Raw genomic sequence first — 18,069 nt, 5'->3', positions numbered from 1 at the left:
ATGCAGTCAGCAGTTCAAGGCTCAGAAAAGAAACTTCAGAAGGCCCACGCACAGCTCGTGTGAAGGGTAGCTGTCAAAGCACGTTGCTCTAGAAGGGCCAAGGCATACTTTGGAGCAGGCAAGCTAGTGTAATTTTTTCAAACCAAGTGCTTATACCTGTCTGTAAACCTCAGCATCTGAGACCCTGGCTTCATCCGTTTGCTTTTGTCTTCCTACTGTCATTTCTATTGGCTTAAACTAAATGCAGTGCACAGTGTGTGTGCTTAGTTGCCCCACATGGGGTAATAAGCAATGGAGAACCTGGGCAGCACCCCACATTTACCCATTCCCTTGCTCCTCAAATGAGGCAGTTCCTGGGCTGCACTGAAGGAACAGGTCCCGTGTCTGGAAATGCAGCCAGGGCTGTGGAGCAGCTGGTGAGGAGCTCACGTCTGGGAGCCACAGCAGACAGCCCAGAGAGGAGGGAGCCTGAGCACGGCGCAGCCCTGGAGGCACCTGAGGATGATGCTGCACACAGCCACCTTGCCTTGCTGGCTCCTTGCACCGTTCCCTCTCCTTTTAGCATCCTGAGCAGATGGGTCCTACAGCTGCACCAAAACGAAAGCCCAAAGCTTTGATCTGTTTTACTTGTTTTTGTTTGTGACCTTAACGCAGGCCTGTACTGCTGTTTCCTCCTGCAGTGCTGAGCAAGCAGAAGTGGACAATCTTGCTCCCAACATCTGGCTATGGTTTTGTGCGTGGGCACTGACTTTAACTGCGATACTAAGAATGTGTGTGCATAGTTCCAAGGCACTAGCCTTCAAAAGCAGTCTTGTGACTTTACTACTACTTGCACAGGAAAAGTATTTGTAAGAAGAGCAAGTCCAGGCTGCTCACTTTATTTGGGGAAATAAATGTCCACGTTTGATATTCTTCCCCTGCAGAGGTGAAGGTCCCTAAGGAAATTAATTCCTGAATGGCTCCAAGTGGAGGAGGGGTGGAATTCCAGATAGGCTTTTGTCATTGTGGGTTTTGCTTACAAAGTTGTCCATGCATTTTTAAGACATGAACAATCTCTAAGTCACCAGCTGTTGACTTACAAGAACTTAACTGTACCACCTCAGCACCCAAGTCGTCCTGCACTGCTGGGGCAGCAAAGCAGCGCTGTGGTGCTCCCAGCCTGCCTGACATTACCCAAACTGGGGGCAGTTACAAAAAAGCTGAAAAAAAGAACTGTGAGTTTCAAAATTGCATGGGGCATGTGTGAAGATCACTGAGCACAGGTTGTATCTGGGCTGTACTAACTGCTCTTTTGTTTTATCCAGTGATAGAAAAGTGATTGTTAAATGAGAATGAAGGTACAGAAGGTAATACCACCTGTTCTGCCTCAGGGATGTTTCATGGGCTTTCCTCTTCACTGTTTTTGGTTAGTAACAAAATCAAGGATAGAAAGTGAGTTGAAATATATCTCAGATATGTTATTAAATAAAAAAAAAAAAAAGCCTGGCCAGTTAGAAGAGAGTTAAGCTTTGGGTCTTTTTCTGCTTTGTATATATTGCCCTTAACTTTCACAGGGGTTACCTATTCTTTAATAGATGTAACTAAAGACCAGTAATTCAGTTTGTTTAATGTAGGGCACTTGATTTTATTCAAAGGGTGAGATACAAAAAAGTAAGCAAAAAGACAGAACCCAAATTATAAAACACTACAGACAAAAGTAAGACATCTTCTGCATACAGCACACAACAGGAAACAAGATACAGACTGGTCCCCACAAACCAAGCCAGCTGGATATGTACAAGCACAGTACATACAGACCTAGAAGGGAAGAAATGGTGGTATTTGCCATTTCAAACGTCTATTTACATAAACTGAAGGCAAATAGTCTTTCCTTTTATTCAAGCCAAATACTTCTTTGCTGTTTCTTCTTCCTGTTTCTGATGTGGAAGAGGGGCTCCAGGCTTTGAGGCAAGTTTGGTACATTCAGGTAGGATCTAAAATCAGCCACAGCTAAACACTGATGTGCTGCTGCACGGGCCCAATTTCAATTTCCCTCTCCATCATATATGCTGCTGTCAGCCACCTACTTGTGGTGTCAAGGACTGCTAGTAACTACTAGAGAGGAAAAAAAACCAACAATTTTGCACTAATATTTTGGTCTTCCTTGTGCCTTTAGACATTTAAATTTGCAGCTTAACCAAACCTAGTCTGTCTGTGCTAGTGTTAAGGTTCCAAATGGAGCAAGATTACATGTTGTCATATCCATGAGATCCTTCCCACTTGTCTCCAAAATGGTCTACGTGAAGCTTTCACTAATGCAGCTTTTGAATACAAAGGGCTTGAGATGTTCTGAACAAGGAGGTCAAGGCAGCTGTCTGGCTGGAAGAGCATCCCCATATCAGTGGTACGCAATTACCTTCCAGCCAGTAAAAGCATGCTAAAAAGGAGACAGCACTTCCCCTGTCAGCGCTGTACCTTACAAAGACAAGGCTACCCAAATACTGGTTTGGGCTCTTTATAAGCACGTGTGTGCAGATGGTACTTACTCATCTCTCACGTTCAGGAAAGAACTGTCTCTAGACTTTCTTCAGTACAGCCAGGAGGAAGAAACCTTTCTGGCAGAAGCATACTCTGCAAACAACTTTCCCATGTTTGTGGAATAACCTTACTAACAGTGTGGAATCTGGCTAAGATCTGTTACGAAGAAACAGCGTGCCGAGCTTGAAGTTCTCTGGTCTTCGGTAATTAGAAAAAACCCTAAGACCTATGGGGCTTGTACCTCCCTTTAAGCCTCTGCAGACATAGATGAGGAAAACAGTTACTTCAGTCAAAATAAACTATGACAAACGTATGAAGTAATAGGCAGCTGCTATTTCAAATGACAAAGGCCTTTATCTGTATTTACCTGTGGCTCAATTTTAGTGACAGGGCTACTGAATTTTTGAACACCTCTGTTAGGAAAGAGGGAGTTTTACTGGCTCAGTAAGCAAAACATTCATTCTGGAGAGCAGAAGACTGACTGGCTGTTAATAAATATCACAAGACATTCTGAAAGTTTTCTAGGGAAAAGAGAAACATCATCTGTTCATCAAAATGCAACACATCTACACAAAATGAGGTAAGGAAAGCTAAGAAGAGTCCTTTATACATTCTCACTTCACACAGGCATAGCAATTAACAACAATGAGATGCTTTACGGATTCCCTACCATGCTCATCAGAGAAATTCTTCATAGCAAGTGTGCTCTACAGCATTCTTTGATATTAAGCATTACAACATCCAACAGCCTAGTTGCAATTAGCGACTAAACCTCTGTTTTGGCAGGCGGATTTTTGTACACTTCAGGCAGTTTACTGGCAACTTGCAGAATATAGGGGGGTGAATACTACCTTTACTTCTGACAAATGAAGTATTCGTCATGAGTTTTAATGCCTTAAATTACTAAGAATAAGGATTTGTCTATCACAGCATTAAAACCAAATAACTCAGCAATATCTGTACAGTTACACCCAACAGGAGAGTGTCAGACTTAAATTTCTAACTTAGAATCCTGTTCTTTGGTCCTCTTTGTACACAAGTTACTTTCATAAATATTTAACAGCCTGAATTATCAAACTTTTACTGAACAGCAATCTGTATTTTAACATGATGTCTACCATCCTGTTTGCTAGGAGACTTGGTAAGCCAGCAGACAATTACCTGTACAAGGCTAGACAAAAGCAATGCTTGTTGTTTTTCTTCTGAATGGAATAGGAGAAATAGATCTTAATTCTCTTGCAGGTTCTTTCCCACTAGACACCATGCTAACAAGAACATAGGATGTGGTACTGCAAGTCCTTATGCTGGGGAGTAGGGGGAAGCCCTTCCTTGCTTCCCACCCTCCATGTTAAAGGTTCACAGTTTCCGTTCTCTTAAAAGCTGAGTGGGAGATGGAGGAAAATGAACTGTCTCCAAACTGTTAGTATTGAACATACGTTGTTTGTTCCTTAAGGAGAAGTATCCTCTCCAATGAAGCAGGGAAGAAGTCTACAAGTCATGTTTAGGCAGAGGCACGTTAACTGTTACAAGTTAGTGCCTCATAGGCAAATATTGTACAAATAAAATTAAGTATTTACTTCTTTGCTCTTAAACAGACACTGGCAGCACAATGCATTCATAAATTAATAGTCTGAATACCATGTGTTGATAAACATACATATATTGGCTTTAAGAAACTGTTTCCAGGCACGCAGCATTTTAATCTAATTAACATAATAAAAGTATCAGCCTTGAGCTGATACTGAATTGAAGTTAAATAGGCTACTGCGGTTTTATATAAAGTAGAATTGCTACACGGTCTTTGGAAACACCTCAGTCTGAGCAGTTGTCTTTTACTGTACAAGTCAGGCTGGATTACTACTACTTGGCAGTCATCTTGCAACCTGCACGAGGAGAGCTACGTTTACATTTGTTAAAGCATTCTGGGGGGCAGCAAGTGATCTGGAATATTCACCATGACTTGTCAAGCATTGCTTTACACCTTGTAGTTTGCTTTTCTTTTTATGCTGTTTCTATAAAGCTAATTCAAAGCCTACCACCTGGGCAGGAAATTCACCTTTTTGCATTAGGAAACACCTAGCTAAATGCCATTTAATGACTTTTTCAAAGCTGGTATTAAATCTTCAAGGCTTATTTTCTGTGTAATTTCTAATTCTCTGCAAACTTGTTATACAATTATCAGTGTATTTTTTTCCCACACGTATCAAGCCTTTATCCCCTCCAGTTTTACAACAGCTGAATTTGACATAATCACATACGCCACTACAACTGTATGAACTACTCATAAATAAACCAGAATCCATGTATTTATCAGGGGACTTTGTCTAATGTAGTAAGCCTCTGAAAGGAATATTCAGTGTCGTCTCTGCCTGAGACAAGACAAAAACTTTCTTCTACACGTTCAGACTAGTAAGTGACCTGCAGCAACATAAAGCCCATTCCTTACAATCTGTTTGTAGTGCCGCAGTGCTCAGTTCAAGGGGAAAAAATCTTTATCCCTCAATGCAGGAAGAGTGCTATTCATTTAAAAAACACACACACAAAGAAAATCACCAAAAACCAGCATCAACAAAGCACCACCACAAACTGAGCACTGCTATATTCCTGTTTTTCCTCACTTTGGCATGCATCCATTCTGAGTCAGACACTGCTTCCACTTACACTTGAAGGCGCGAGTTCCACTGTCTTCATGGGCACAACTACAGATACCTGCTGGTGTTACATGGTGCGTTATGGCCCACCGAGTCTATGAGATTGTCAGTTGCTAGGTATTTGGCATAGATAAAATCTTTCTGAAACAAAATTACTTTCTTAGCACATTTACCACATGCCTAAAATTTCAGAGGCTGTGACAGGTCAGTTGAATTCCCTTTTACAAATGAGGCAGAAATTGACCCAAATGCTTGTTTACAGTTTCTCGCTGTTAAAATATCTGCACAAGCATGACCAGTAACAGCTCTTGTTCCAGTTGCATAATCTGGTATCCTGCTTCACTGCCTGAGAGCATGACAGGTAATTCACTGAATGGTTTCTCATCAATGACTGGAATGAGTCACACTGGATAAGAAACAATGACAGTATCTAAAAGTAAAGTGAAGGGCCCCTTACCTAGAAGGCTCAGTAATCTTTAAAGAAAACCATTTAATATCTTGCATGGAAATCTATTGTTCAAAAAACCCAAAGCTACTGACATAGCATGTGGAATCAATTTGACAATCACTAATGTAATGGAAGTACGGTGATCGTGTACACAAACAATGATTTACCAAAATAAGATTTACCTAGGGGACTTTAAAATCAAGTTATTTTGGTACCAAAAAAAGTCTTTCATTTAATTCCCCTTTGCCCCTATGATTCAGATGATCTTTCACTCTACAGTTACGGACTTGGCCAGATTTCTTGGAAAATCAACCTGCAGAGAGGGAGGAGAAAGAAGATGCTTGTGAGTATTTAGACACTTTCCTTGTGTATAACTTTGTAATGTGTGGAATGTTTGCTCTGTGTTTAAACTGAAAGTGACTGAACACATTTCCCTGTTAACTTAGGATAATCAATGCCAAAAAAGTCCATTGACTTCAGTTGTTACAACTCTGTCAAAAACTAAACAGTTAGTCCCTTCAATGTAAATTGCTACAGTTCTCAAATGATAGAAGGTCACTGCAGTAAGTGGTAGAGGCCAGTGTCTGTATTAAGATCAAATAACTAACACAGACTCTGTTTTTTTTTTTAAACATCCTTCTGTTGATTTTGATTTTAAACTTCATTTCAGCTTCCTACCAGCTCTCCAGCAACAGTACGCTTGTACCAGAAAACAGACATGTCCAACTCGAACTGCATGAGGCTCAGCCAAGTGTAGTAGACTGCCTTCACGTTTTGTTCACAAAAAGCTTCTGCAATTGTCATGTCTACAATTTAACCTGGCAGTTCCAGTAGCTCAAGCAATCACACAGACAACCCCCACAGACTTCAAACTTCACCCAACACATCTTTTTCAGACCTGTAAATAGCAAACACAAGTGCAGGAGGCTAGGAAGGGAACACTGTACTTACATCATATCCTCTGAGAACTGCAAGGTGGAAAGCCAGAAGCTGAAGGGGGATGACACTCAGGATCCCCTGCAGACAGTCCACTGAATGCGGAACTTTGATTGTTCTCTTATTGTTCTTAATTGTCTCAATGTCTTCCTTATCACAAATGATGACAGGTCGCCCCTGCAACAAAGGGAAATGTTGAAGAAAAACATGTCAGGAAAGGTTCTTTTCTCACTTCTGTTCACATCACTGGTAGCAAGAAATTTTTACTTAAAGGAAAGCAGCTTAGCATCACATGGGCATTCCAGTAGCATATTTTAAATGGTAAACAAACCACACTAGGCTCCTGCATCTGTAGCCTTATGCCAGTGCACTTTTCTTATTGAAAACAAAAACAAAAAAAATCACTGCATTCTGCAATCGCAAGCCTGAGCACTCTGAAATGTTACCTTTTCTGAGATCTGACAGAACTGGCAAGTCACAGAGGTTGAAAAAAAAACAAAAAAAACCCAACCCCTCCCCCCCCTCCCCGTACAACAAATAAAGGTTGCTAGCAATTGTTTTCTAAGCTAGTGAAATAGTGTTAAAACTGAAAACTTTCCTCCTTCAGTACATGTAATACTATGCATCTAACAATGTTTTGAACCTAACCCATGCTGACATGAAGTCTTTAGCTTCCAGCTTCCATTACCCTGCAAGACCACTTGCAAAGACCTTTTTCCGAAGGTTAAAGACACCAGTCTCCCACGTATCTTTTTTCAAAAAAAAAAAAAAAAAAAAGATAGGGGGCTTCTTGGGCTGTGAAAAGCCCAAGAGGACTATCTACTGAATTCATATGTTAGGCAGTGATGCTAAAGCAAATAGTTTGGTACCTGCAAAACTGCTTCTATATTAAAACCAACTTTTCTGATGCACTGTAGAGTTTTACAGGTACTTACTTGTCGTGCAATGACCTGCTGGAGAGCATTCTGGCACTTAGCATATGTATGGTCTCTCATGATGATCATGATAACGGGCATGAGTTTGTCCACCAACGCAAGAGGGCCATGCTTCAGCTCACCTGCCAATATCCCCTCAGAGTGCATGTAGGTAATTTCTTTAATTTTCTAGATGGGGAAAAAGAATATTCATAAAGCTTTAGGCAAACTTTGTTTGTTTATTTTTATTATTATATAAACATCTCTGTGGTTTCTTCCACTTTCTACGTAATTTAAGTTTGTAAAAGTGTGTTCCGGCTCTCCTCAGATCCATTATGTGGACAAGCCAGCTTGAAAACCTAAATCAAAGTAGTGCACCTGGGCTGAGCTGCTTATAGGCCATCACAACACTTACACCAAACCCACCACAGGCCTTATTATTTGCCATCAGTCAATATATATATCATCATAGTCTTGAACTGGGCAGGCCAATACAAAGATGACATTTGCATGTCCATAGGCGACAGCACTAATACCAACAACAATCTCCTCAAAGGTAGAAACTACAACTCACAGGTTCTAGAAAGTACGTGCTCAGTTTTGGATGCTGAGGATTCCTGGAAATGCCACCCCAACAGTTCAAAGAACTAAGTTTATTAGGGTGCCCAGTCTGTCACAGTAATTCAATGTGGACCTAAAGCATTCCCAATGTGAATGCTGAAACTACACCCTTTCAATCCATGGTGACTAGTAGCTGTTATGTGAGTTGGGTATCTTTACATGGAAATACCAGCAGTGGTATGGTGAGTTCTAGCTATTCCACCCAGTATGTCAGCCAACAGGCCACAGCTGTTAGCTGCTTTTGAATCAACTAGTAGTCAGGTATCTAATTAGAGTCCATAGCTAAGTGCATTTGAACCAGTTTTAAATAAAGAAATCTCTTACCAAAGCTCCCTCAAGACATGTAGCATAATGGTAGCCACGTCCCATGATGAGAACAGACTTCTGATGGTATAGCTCTGTGGCTAGCTTCTGGATCTCGTCATCCATACTCAGCACTTCTTTAATCAAGTCTAGAAGAGAAGAATTAAAGTTGTGCGCATTTATATCCCTCTGCTTCTCAAACTGCTCATATTTCATATACGCAGATAGCAACAACTTGCAGAGAGAGTGTACCCAGTATTTTAATAATCCAATGTAATGGTCTGAAAGCATCAGAGGGAATGCAGTTGCAAAGAGTTATAAATAATAGTCACATTGCACAAATCTCATCCCCTCAGTCTTTCAAAAGCAAAGTTTGTGCATTGTCAAGTTCATCTATGCTACTGAATTTCATTTGGCAAGACACAATAAATGCAACAGTTTCCTACCTGGCAGTCCTTTTAGACCACGCATGATTTCCTTGCGTCTTTCTTGCACAGAAATTCTGTCATCACACATCATTAGAGCAAACATCACCAAAGAGACAAACTGGCTGGTATAGGCCTAATAAGGGAATGGGGGAAGAGGGAGAAAGAAAAAAAATGTCATTAAGACAGTAAATAGTTGTCACCTGCTACAACATTCTTCGACTAGCTGCTGACTTTAGTCTTAGCATGTTTTTAAATGGTACCTTTCCTTCCAATTAAGCGGGAAGGACCAACATGAAATTCACATGGCATTTGCTCAAATGGAGGCTTGCAATGGCACAATCTCCTCAAGCTCCCAGAGATTAAGATACAAAGAGCAAAGTGGAATATTTCTGGGATTCCTGGCAATCATTAAATCCTATTTTCTGACTGTAACTGTGTCCTTCTTTCTCTGTTTGAGTGAGCAAACAATGAAAACACTGAAGACTAGAAGACCCAACAACTGAAGATGTACAGTGATACCTCACTACTACATCTGGCCACTGTGACAGGACAGCTGGCTCTAGCTTTTTTTGGACCACATGAAAATGCACATGGAATGCAAAGACTATTGAAAAGGTAGGGTGATTTCAAACCCTTCCTCGCCCCAGTTTGTTAAGAACAGATTTTGAACTCTTCAACTTGCAAAGGCTATATATATTTCTCTAAAAGACCATAGTGACTGGTATCACTGACTCCAGGAACAGTCATCTGCACAGCAAAGTGAAACTAGCACTCAAGGAAATTCTATCTGCATAAACATTTAAGGCATAGTATCCAACATCTATTATAAAGTCTAGCCTCTGAAGTCCTTAAAAGACAAACGTTATGAAATGGTCTGTGGTGCAACAAGCCTTGGACTGAAGTTGCTTAGAATTCAGATTAAGGTTTGTAGCAGTTCTATCCCTTTCTAAACAATAATAAAACAAACATCCACAGTGATATATCAGAGAAGACTTAAATAGCTCTGAAGGAATCTAGAAAAATTTCAGTTATGCTTACTAGCAGAGTTTGATACACAGTGTGATCTACTTTGTTTTGGTTAGTACATAGTTGAAGGTTACATTAGCAAATAGCACTGAACAGATACATTAACAATATTTGGATTGTTTGTAATATGTTCTCAAAATGAACCTGAATGTACATTCTCCCCTTATGGGGAGAATCTCTTCAAGTTCGTATTTCATATACACACAACTTTGGTAACTCCCCACATCACCAGAGAGAAAATGCCAAATTCAATTATCTCCTAACTATAATGTTGGCTATATGAAAACAACCCAGGGACAAACAACTCGTTCAACTGTTTCTTGCAGGAGACTCATGAATTTTCCATGATCAAATTCCCCAGTGAACTATTAAACTCAAATGTGGTTTTTGGCTGAATTTATGTAACAGATTGACATCATCTCGCCTCTAAATATAACTAAATCAAAGCAGATTTCAACATGCAGAAGCACTTCATCGAAATGAAATGCAGCAAAGCAAGTTATTTTATACTGTATCACACGCAGCCAGATGCATCAACCAGAGAATAACTCTTAGATGGACATAAATACTGGTTTTCTTTAAAAGACCACTTCCCCATTTCCTGTTTAATTACAGTTTTAATATCACACTTTCTTTGGTAAAAGCAGCATGATTAAGGGTAGTTGTGTATTGCCTACGTTTCCAAAACCCTGTCTTACAATTTCTTTTTCCATATTTAGACTTTCATTTAAACTGAGTCTGCACCTCAGGACAAATAATGACAGAGGAGAGAATTTCTGCCTCTTAGGAAGTAGAATCAGCAATTACAACTGTTAAAAAAGGAACAAAGAACATTCAGAGGACCCATATAATAGCCAGACCCTTCACAGGTGATTCAGTAAGATCTATGAACTTGTTATTTACCTTGGTGCTCGCAACTCCAATCTCTGGTCCTGCATTGATATGGACTCCACAATCTGTCTCTCGTGATATAGAGCTGCCAACTGTATTAGTTATTCCTACAGTTAAGGCTCCTCTCTCTTTGCAATACCGAAGACCCATCAAAGTATCTGCTGTCTCACCTGAAAATACAGATATTTACAATGCTGCAATTTGGTATTGGTTACTGCTGACACTGACGATGTAAAACAGTGCTTTTCTAAATAGAATCTCGTAAATTTGCATTTGTCTGTAAGTCAAAAGAGTTAGCAATTATGTCAGACCATGCACACTGTGTTTTATCCCTAAAAAGAAGAGTGAAATCTAGAAAACACAGAACCTGAAGACAGTACTTATGCTGCCATGGTTAAAAAAACAACTTAAGTCCAAGTGTATCTCATTTAGCAAAAACAACTTCTTCCCCCCTTCCCAGTTACTAAATATTCACCTTGGGGTGTTGTGGGGGGTAGAACCCATGTATTAAGGATATCCATACATAACCTAGCTGAAGTGTACAGCAGATGAAAAAGCATTAATGTACACCTAGCCATTAGAGTCTTCCCATGTTACCGCCATCAAAACCATACAACTGCTTGGCTGATGGTGCTCACCAACAACCTGGTATCTTGCAAAATCTCTTCTCAAAGAAGTCATGCCAAAAACTGATCACTCCTGTCCAGAATTGTTTGCACAACGCCAACAGAGGCTAACTTAGATCAGACTTCAATTAACATGTTGTTTCAAAAATTCAAGATATTACAAATTAGAAATAGTTGGTTTAAAAATGAAGTCAACAGATGGGGAAAAAGAAACCTCACGCTGATTATCCCCAGAACTGCTGCTTGTGAGCTGAGCTCCAGACACAAGCCTAGAAATAGAAGCTACTATACATTCTACCCAGCGTTACCAGTTTACCTTTATCCTAAAAAAGAACACCTTTTTTGATGTACTCCTGCACACATAAGGTGACAACAGAAAACACGAACAAAACAAAATACCACCAAGGTTAGGTACAATTCTACTTCAGTACACCAATACATATAAACACTGTCTGCACACTACATTACTTACTATAAGTTATATAGGGTGGAAATCTAGGGCTAGAAAAACAGATTTATGGGTGGGGAGAACTGGGGTTATTTGAGCTCAATGTTTACTTTAGTTTTGTACTGCCTGATGACTAAGCTTAGGTTCCAGGAAAATCCTTGTTTGCTTGCCACATCCAACACTTCAGGGAAAAGATGCATCCCCTCGTGTGCACTGCTAGATTTGAGACAGTGCAACTTATAAGGGGAAGAAGCAACACGTGTCCTAAAACCCGGGGAAAACTGCAACATTTACATGAGCCCCCTACAAAGAGGTGATATTCTAAATTACCTGACACTGAGGAGGAAAAAAATACTGTCCTGTTAACAAGAGTATTTTAGCATACAAACTAGTTTTATTAACAAAGCTGAAGATCAGGTGTGATAATCTAGAACAGTAAATGCAACTAAAATGAAAGACATATTGTAATTGTCCTTGAAAATATTTTGGATAGGATATATCACTTTTTTTTTTTCTTTTCTAAGCTTAAGTGTATGTTTTCTCTCTCACTCCATTCCAAGGTTGTTCTATTTTTTCAGATACTCTTCTGTAATAGCTTCATGTCTTTTATGGATCTGATGCACCATGTTGCTTAGTATCTGGTACTACTTTAACAAAAGAACTGAAACTATTCAAAAGATATTGACTTGTCTTTACCCAGACCTCAAAGGATTTTTTTTTAGTATGCTGACTGATGAAATATTTCATCACAGATAAAGGAAACAAAACCACTGTTACCATATGTAAGGCTCACCTAAACAAAGTCAAACACCCACCCACATGCAGATGGACGGGAGGAGAACCACCTTTTTTTTTAACCAATTTCTAGCACGTCTGTGCCAATTTCTTCATTTGCATATATCATGTGCAATCCTACAGGTAGGCACAAGAATTGGCCCTGCTGCCTTTTCCCTCCTAAACTAACATTTACAGGAAAGATGTGAGTGAGTGGGTTGTAAAGTGAGATCATACCTGACTGGCTGATGAAAAAGCAAACATCATCTCTGAAGACAGGAGTGTTTCTATCCAAGAAATCACTGGCTAGTTCAACCATAACGGGTAATTCAGTCAGTTCTTCCAGAACTTGACGGGTCTGGTAAAAGGAGATGTCAAAATTACGTATTAGATTGTATTTAAAGAAAACTGTTTGGAAAAGTCTTCTAGTTGCCCCCACACAGGAAAATATTATCAAAATAAATGTAAAAAATTAGCACTGGATTATATTTTAATGACTCAGTATACTCATACTCAACTCACATTCAACTAACCCTGTGAAAAGTTATCCTAATTTTGGCCCAACAAAAAGCCTATGAGGCCAGCTTCTTCCAATTGTTCTTAAAAAATCTCACTTATATAATATAGGGTGTCATTCTATCAGACTATAACTTGTATTACTGAAGAATTCAGAAACCACCACCAGTATCCAGGCCAAGCCAGAAACTTGTTTTGGCTAGTCAATTGATTGCTATTAACATTATCTTATACTCTTTTTGTTCACCTTGGATAGCTGTATTTTTTGGTTCTTGTAAATCAGGTAACATAGCTGTGCTCCGCAGATTTTCTGAGGATATCCCGATAAAGGATTCCTCTGTGAAGTTGTGGAGTACTTTAAATTGCAACATTATGGGCTGCCAATCTACAATATAAAAAAGCTTCATCTAAAGCCATCATGATTTATCCAGTGATTACGTAACGTGTCAGAGAAACAAAATCACATGTTGCCGATACACACAGCCAGCACTTCTGTAAGGTATAAAGCAAAATCTCTTCAGAGTACTGGGCAAGCACAGAGATGTCTCTAAGCATGTGCCCTAGCTGTCTGCGTAAAGAGCAAAGGAGAAAATCACGTCTGGCTCACAGCAACTCCTACCTTGCTGCAGCATTTGCATTCTGGTGTTGCATTATCCCTTCCCTTGCCAATCATCTTTTACAACAAAAAAAGTTGTTTTTTTCTTAAAGCATTCCATAGCAATAAAATCAAAGGCAATATTTTCATAAGTACTCAGTCACTCAAGCTTTTGGTTCCTATTGTTGTCACTAGCAATTTGAACATCTGTTGTATGCAGATTCAAAAGGGGTCTTCACTAATCAGAATGAATTTTTCTCACTCAACATTACTATTCCATCTTTATCATGCTTGCCAGACACGATATCGTGCCTGCTGTTCAACCCCAGCTACAGTTTGCAAACAGATCAAGACTGACCACTTACTGCAACTCCAGCATGGTAACTTGTCCCGCAAGCAATAAGGATTAAACGACGACACCTCTGAATCTCCTTAATATGATCCTTCAACCCACCGAGGTTCACTGTAAACAAGATTCAGAGAGAAAAATTAGGGTGGCCAGGTAGCAGAACTTCTCAAGATTACCGGTGTTAGTGTGCAGTATTATGATCTCAGCCAACCACTTTGCAAAAAAAACTCATCACAAAGAATAACTTTGCCACCAGATTATGTGATTAGGGAAGCACTCCCTGTAATATGACATGCACATTGTCTTACACTGGCACATTTTAATCTCCCATGTCATCACCTACGTCCTCCTCTGTGAATATCTACTGGGTACTGCTCTGTCAAAAACAAACAAGCATGCATCTCAATTACCAGTGTAGTCGTCAAAGTTGACCCTTCCTCTCATTGTATTAACAACGGATTCTGGCTGTTCAAAAATTTCCTTTTGCATGAATGAGCTGAAGTTACCTACAAAATAATAAAAAGAATAGTTTACCACCTAGTAATATACATTTTTCCTATGTTTATGGGGAAAAGTTTGGATCAGAGACAACGAAAGGCCAGTTACCAGTCAGAGATTACCTTTCATTCCTGTATGAGTATCTAAAAGAAAGGTTCATTTAAGCTGACATTTCATTTTCAACTATGGCATCGGATCAGCTCAAAATGAGAACTAGATTCAAGATACCAGAATGTGTCAACTATCGGTCAGATCCAGAATGGTAAGCCTCCTAAGATTCAATCTCAGAAAAAAACAGATGCCTCCAAGCAGGAGGCAAAATCCTCAGCTCCACAATTCCCATTACAGTGTTAGCTCAAGGGAAAGTCTCATTAGATGTAAGGACAATTTCTTTTGCCATGAGGGTGGCTAAGCACTGGAACAGGTGCTCAGAAAGGCTGTGGGATTTCCATTCTTCAACATACTCTAAACTTGTCTAAACAAACTCCTGAACATGCTGACCTAAGGACACTGCTTTTAGCACAGAGACTGGACCAGATGATCTCCAGAGGTCCTTTTCAACCTTAATTATTCTGTGACTCTAGAGATGACCTATGGTCATCCCTAACCCTAACCCTATGGTCATCTCTACATTGGTGACATTCAGAAGATTTTACCCTTCATAATTTGCTGAAGTTCCATCTGCAGGGTTTGGACAGCACGCCCAGGGTGATCGCCCGCTGTACGTTTGATCCGGTGGATGGAAAGACGGCCATCAACCACAGCTGCTACATCATCATCTTCAAGGAAAATCACTCTGTTGGTATGCTCAATGACAGCACTATAAAAGCACACATCATTTGCCGTAAGACATTACTCGTCACGTAAAGACAAAGGCTACAGCCCTACTTATAATCCAACGTATGTATTTCAAAAGTTACTCATTTCAATGAAATTTCTTTTAAAATGAAAGGAACACTGTAAAAAACATTTCCACGCTACCAATACAACTGGATTTCTTCCACCTATCTAATTATGAATTTCAGTGCCTGCTTTAAGAAGAAACTATGAATTCCTCAGACAAAGCAGCAGGTGCAGCAGCGTGATCTAACCATTAGGAGCTAGAGAGCAGAAGTCAGGAAGAAGGCTTAATACACAGAATGTTCAACTACAGGTAACGGGATCCTTTTTCTTTTCCAGCAATAAGCAATTGTCCCTCCCTGCATCTCATTTTCCCCACGTGTAGAACTGTGGACACCTGTTAAAATACTTGAACATCTACTTAGACATACTCCAAGAATTAGGTACTATTGAATACCTTCCCTGCCTTCAGGTTACTTGAGAAGTGTCAATACTGGAGTTACCAGTGGGGCTTAATATCTTTGACAGGATTTTAGTCTGTGCTTTCTTACTTCAACATGGCAAGCTGTACTGAAATGCATCAGCTCACTATTTTAGTAGCTTTTGTTCTGACCTTGGGCGAGTCACTGAAAAGCTCTCTAAAATCAGAAAACATTGGGGTACCCCAAATCTCTCCAAAATGCTGATAAAATGAGCTCTAGAATTCGAACAGTGCAGTATTTTTACATTTCTTGAAAGAGTACTTATTTCCCTAAACAGAAAACTACCTATTCTAGTAAGGCTTTTGTCAAGTTAGGCCTTCCTACCTCCACTAAAATGAGACACCTTTGATGATAAAGGAATTGAACACGTGCAGACATTCCTGGAGAAGCAACGCAATCCTCTTAATAAGTTGCACCTGTTCTGTTACTTCAGGTCTGTACTCTCACAGCTTTCTTATCACTCACCTCTGGAATCCTATTAGCAGGTAAGATCTGTCCCATGCTAGCTATGCTTGAAGAAGGATTAATACCATTAAAAAGCGTTAAAAACTCAAAGTGAGTTTACTTCTTTAACATTAACACTCTACTCCTCCTTTGTCTCTTTCAGAGCTGCAAATGGTAACTAATTGTTTGTAAAAAAATGCCAACAGCCACATGATTTATATATTACTATTATTCAGAAAGAAACCACCTCCCCGTCTCTTGTTCATGGCCTCACCTTTACAGACCAAATTTTTATATACACTAAAAGATGCTGAAGAACATTACCTAGCATCAGAAGCAAAGTAGTACTCCACAGCTTTCTCCTCAACAGGAAAGAGGCAGGTGGTGCTGTCAACACGAGACAGGTTACAACTTCCCTTCTTGTCTTTACCTAAAAGATGAGGATTAGGTACTGCACATACCAACAAATCTGGAATGCAACTGCAGTGTCAGGCTCAACAAAAGGTCCCAAGGCACGGTACCAACATGAAGCACTATTTTCATCACTGTGAGTGGTCACAGTAAATTTAACAGCAACAAAAAAGTGGGCAGCATATAAGAAGTCATATTATTGTGCCCTTTCTCAGTTTTCTTGCATGGTTTTTATCTGTGTTTGAATTAAACTTGCAAGTGTAATGTTGTGTGCAGAGTTTTAGGTTTAGAGGAAAATATCAGTAACAATTCAAAACAAAGTTCATGCATGACTCCACGAAGAAAAGAGAATTCCTGCTGCTTTATGAGCAGTCACATTTACCAATGTTTTTGCAGTTTCATCTCCCCATTTATCATTTTAAATCTCTCCTGTGCTCCTGTTTCGCTAACTTTCTGAAGCTTTAAGAAATCAAGCAGGATTTCTCTTTCTTTGCCAATGACATCACTGGATAAAATTCTTTCAGAGCTGCCACCTGTACAACCACGCTATTCCACTAAGTGCCAGCAGAGGTAACCCAAACCTGTTTTTGTCTGGCTGAGCTAACATGTTCAGACAGATCACGAAATTCACAATTAAGTACTTGGCATCGCTACTGAGATATCAATTATAAGCTTCTCATTAGGATGCAAAACTTGCACAGCTGGTAATCTGCTGAGAGTCTTACACTGTTGTTAGGGAAGTATCTAAGAGGACTGAAGGACACAGGACTTGAGAGTCAACTTCTGAAAATCCTGCACCAAGTCTTTATAAAAGTTTGGTACTTCTGCAGGAATCCTTCACTCTGGCACCTCCTGACACACTCCAATGCTCTAACTCCTCTTTAGCTGCAGAGAATATTTCTCAGCACTGAAGCACATCAGGAATGCAGATGAAGACCGAAGCACCTACTGCTCAGCACTGACCTCAAACAAAACTAGTAGCCAGTCTCTGTGCATGGGAGGGAATTAAGCAGCTTACCTAGCAAAATACAACGATTGATGAGGAACAACAGCAATTGAATAATTTAATTTACTCTGTTTTTAGTTTATTCCCTAAGTCCTACTGGAAGTTCTTCTCACTGGATACAGATCTGATTCAGTGATGTAAGTAGAACTCATGATGTTGAGAGTTGTAGTGTTGTAATTGAAAACGTAAAGAAAAAAATACTGCTTTCATGTTGATATTTAATAAGAAGGTACCATTCAGCCAACAATTTAAGGCACTCCACTATAGTTATCAAGTCAGCAAATGAAGAAAACAATTAGAAAGGACAGAGCAAAAGTGTTAGTTGCCATTCTCCAACAGAAGCAC

General features: G+C 39.7%; 2 protein-coding genes across 8 annotated transcripts in view; one reads left to right on the top strand and one right to left on the bottom strand.

Annotated features, from left to right (window-relative positions):
• Positions 1-18,069, top strand: part of VAMP8 (vesicle associated membrane protein 8) — a 500,499-nt gene that overhangs the window by 14,859 nt on the left and 467,571 nt on the right. The window lies entirely within an intron of this gene.
• GFPT1 (glutamine--fructose-6-phosphate transaminase 1) overlaps positions 1-18,069 on the bottom strand; it is a 43,431-nt gene that overhangs the window by 5,279 nt on the left and 20,083 nt on the right. For 4 of the 7 annotated variants that reach the window (XM_083811762.1, XM_083811765.1, XM_083811760.1 and 1 more), the window contains 11 exons: positions 16,632-16,737; positions 15,198-15,361; positions 14,454-14,549; positions 14,060-14,157; positions 12,821-12,941; positions 10,748-10,905; positions 8,837-8,951; positions 8,412-8,539; positions 7,488-7,655; positions 6,568-6,729; positions 1,600-5,929 (listed from right to left, as the gene is read on the bottom strand). In XM_083811762.1, the coding sequence (XP_083667888.1) occupies positions 5,885-5,929; positions 6,568-6,729; positions 7,488-7,655; positions 8,412-8,539; positions 8,837-8,951; positions 10,748-10,905; positions 12,821-12,941; positions 14,060-14,157; positions 14,454-14,549; positions 15,198-15,361; positions 16,632-16,737 (1,361 nt within the window). In that variant the 3' untranslated portion in view covers positions 1,600-5,884. Of the gene's footprint in view, positions 1-1,599; positions 5,930-6,567; positions 6,730-7,487; positions 7,656-8,411; positions 8,540-8,836; positions 8,952-10,747; positions 10,906-12,820; positions 12,942-14,059; positions 14,158-14,453; positions 14,550-15,197; positions 15,362-16,631; positions 16,738-18,069 lie in introns of those variants that run through there. The other 3 variants (XM_083811766.1, XM_083811761.1, XM_083811764.1) reach the window with 1 other exon arrangement.

This window comes from Anser anser, assembly GCF_964211835.1.
Source record: "Anser anser genome assembly, chromosome: 26".
Taxonomy (NCBI): domain Eukaryota; kingdom Metazoa; phylum Chordata; class Aves; order Anseriformes; family Anatidae; genus Anser; species Anser anser.
Note: the sequence above shows the minus strand (reverse complement) of the source record. Positions and strands in the feature narration are given on the sequence as shown.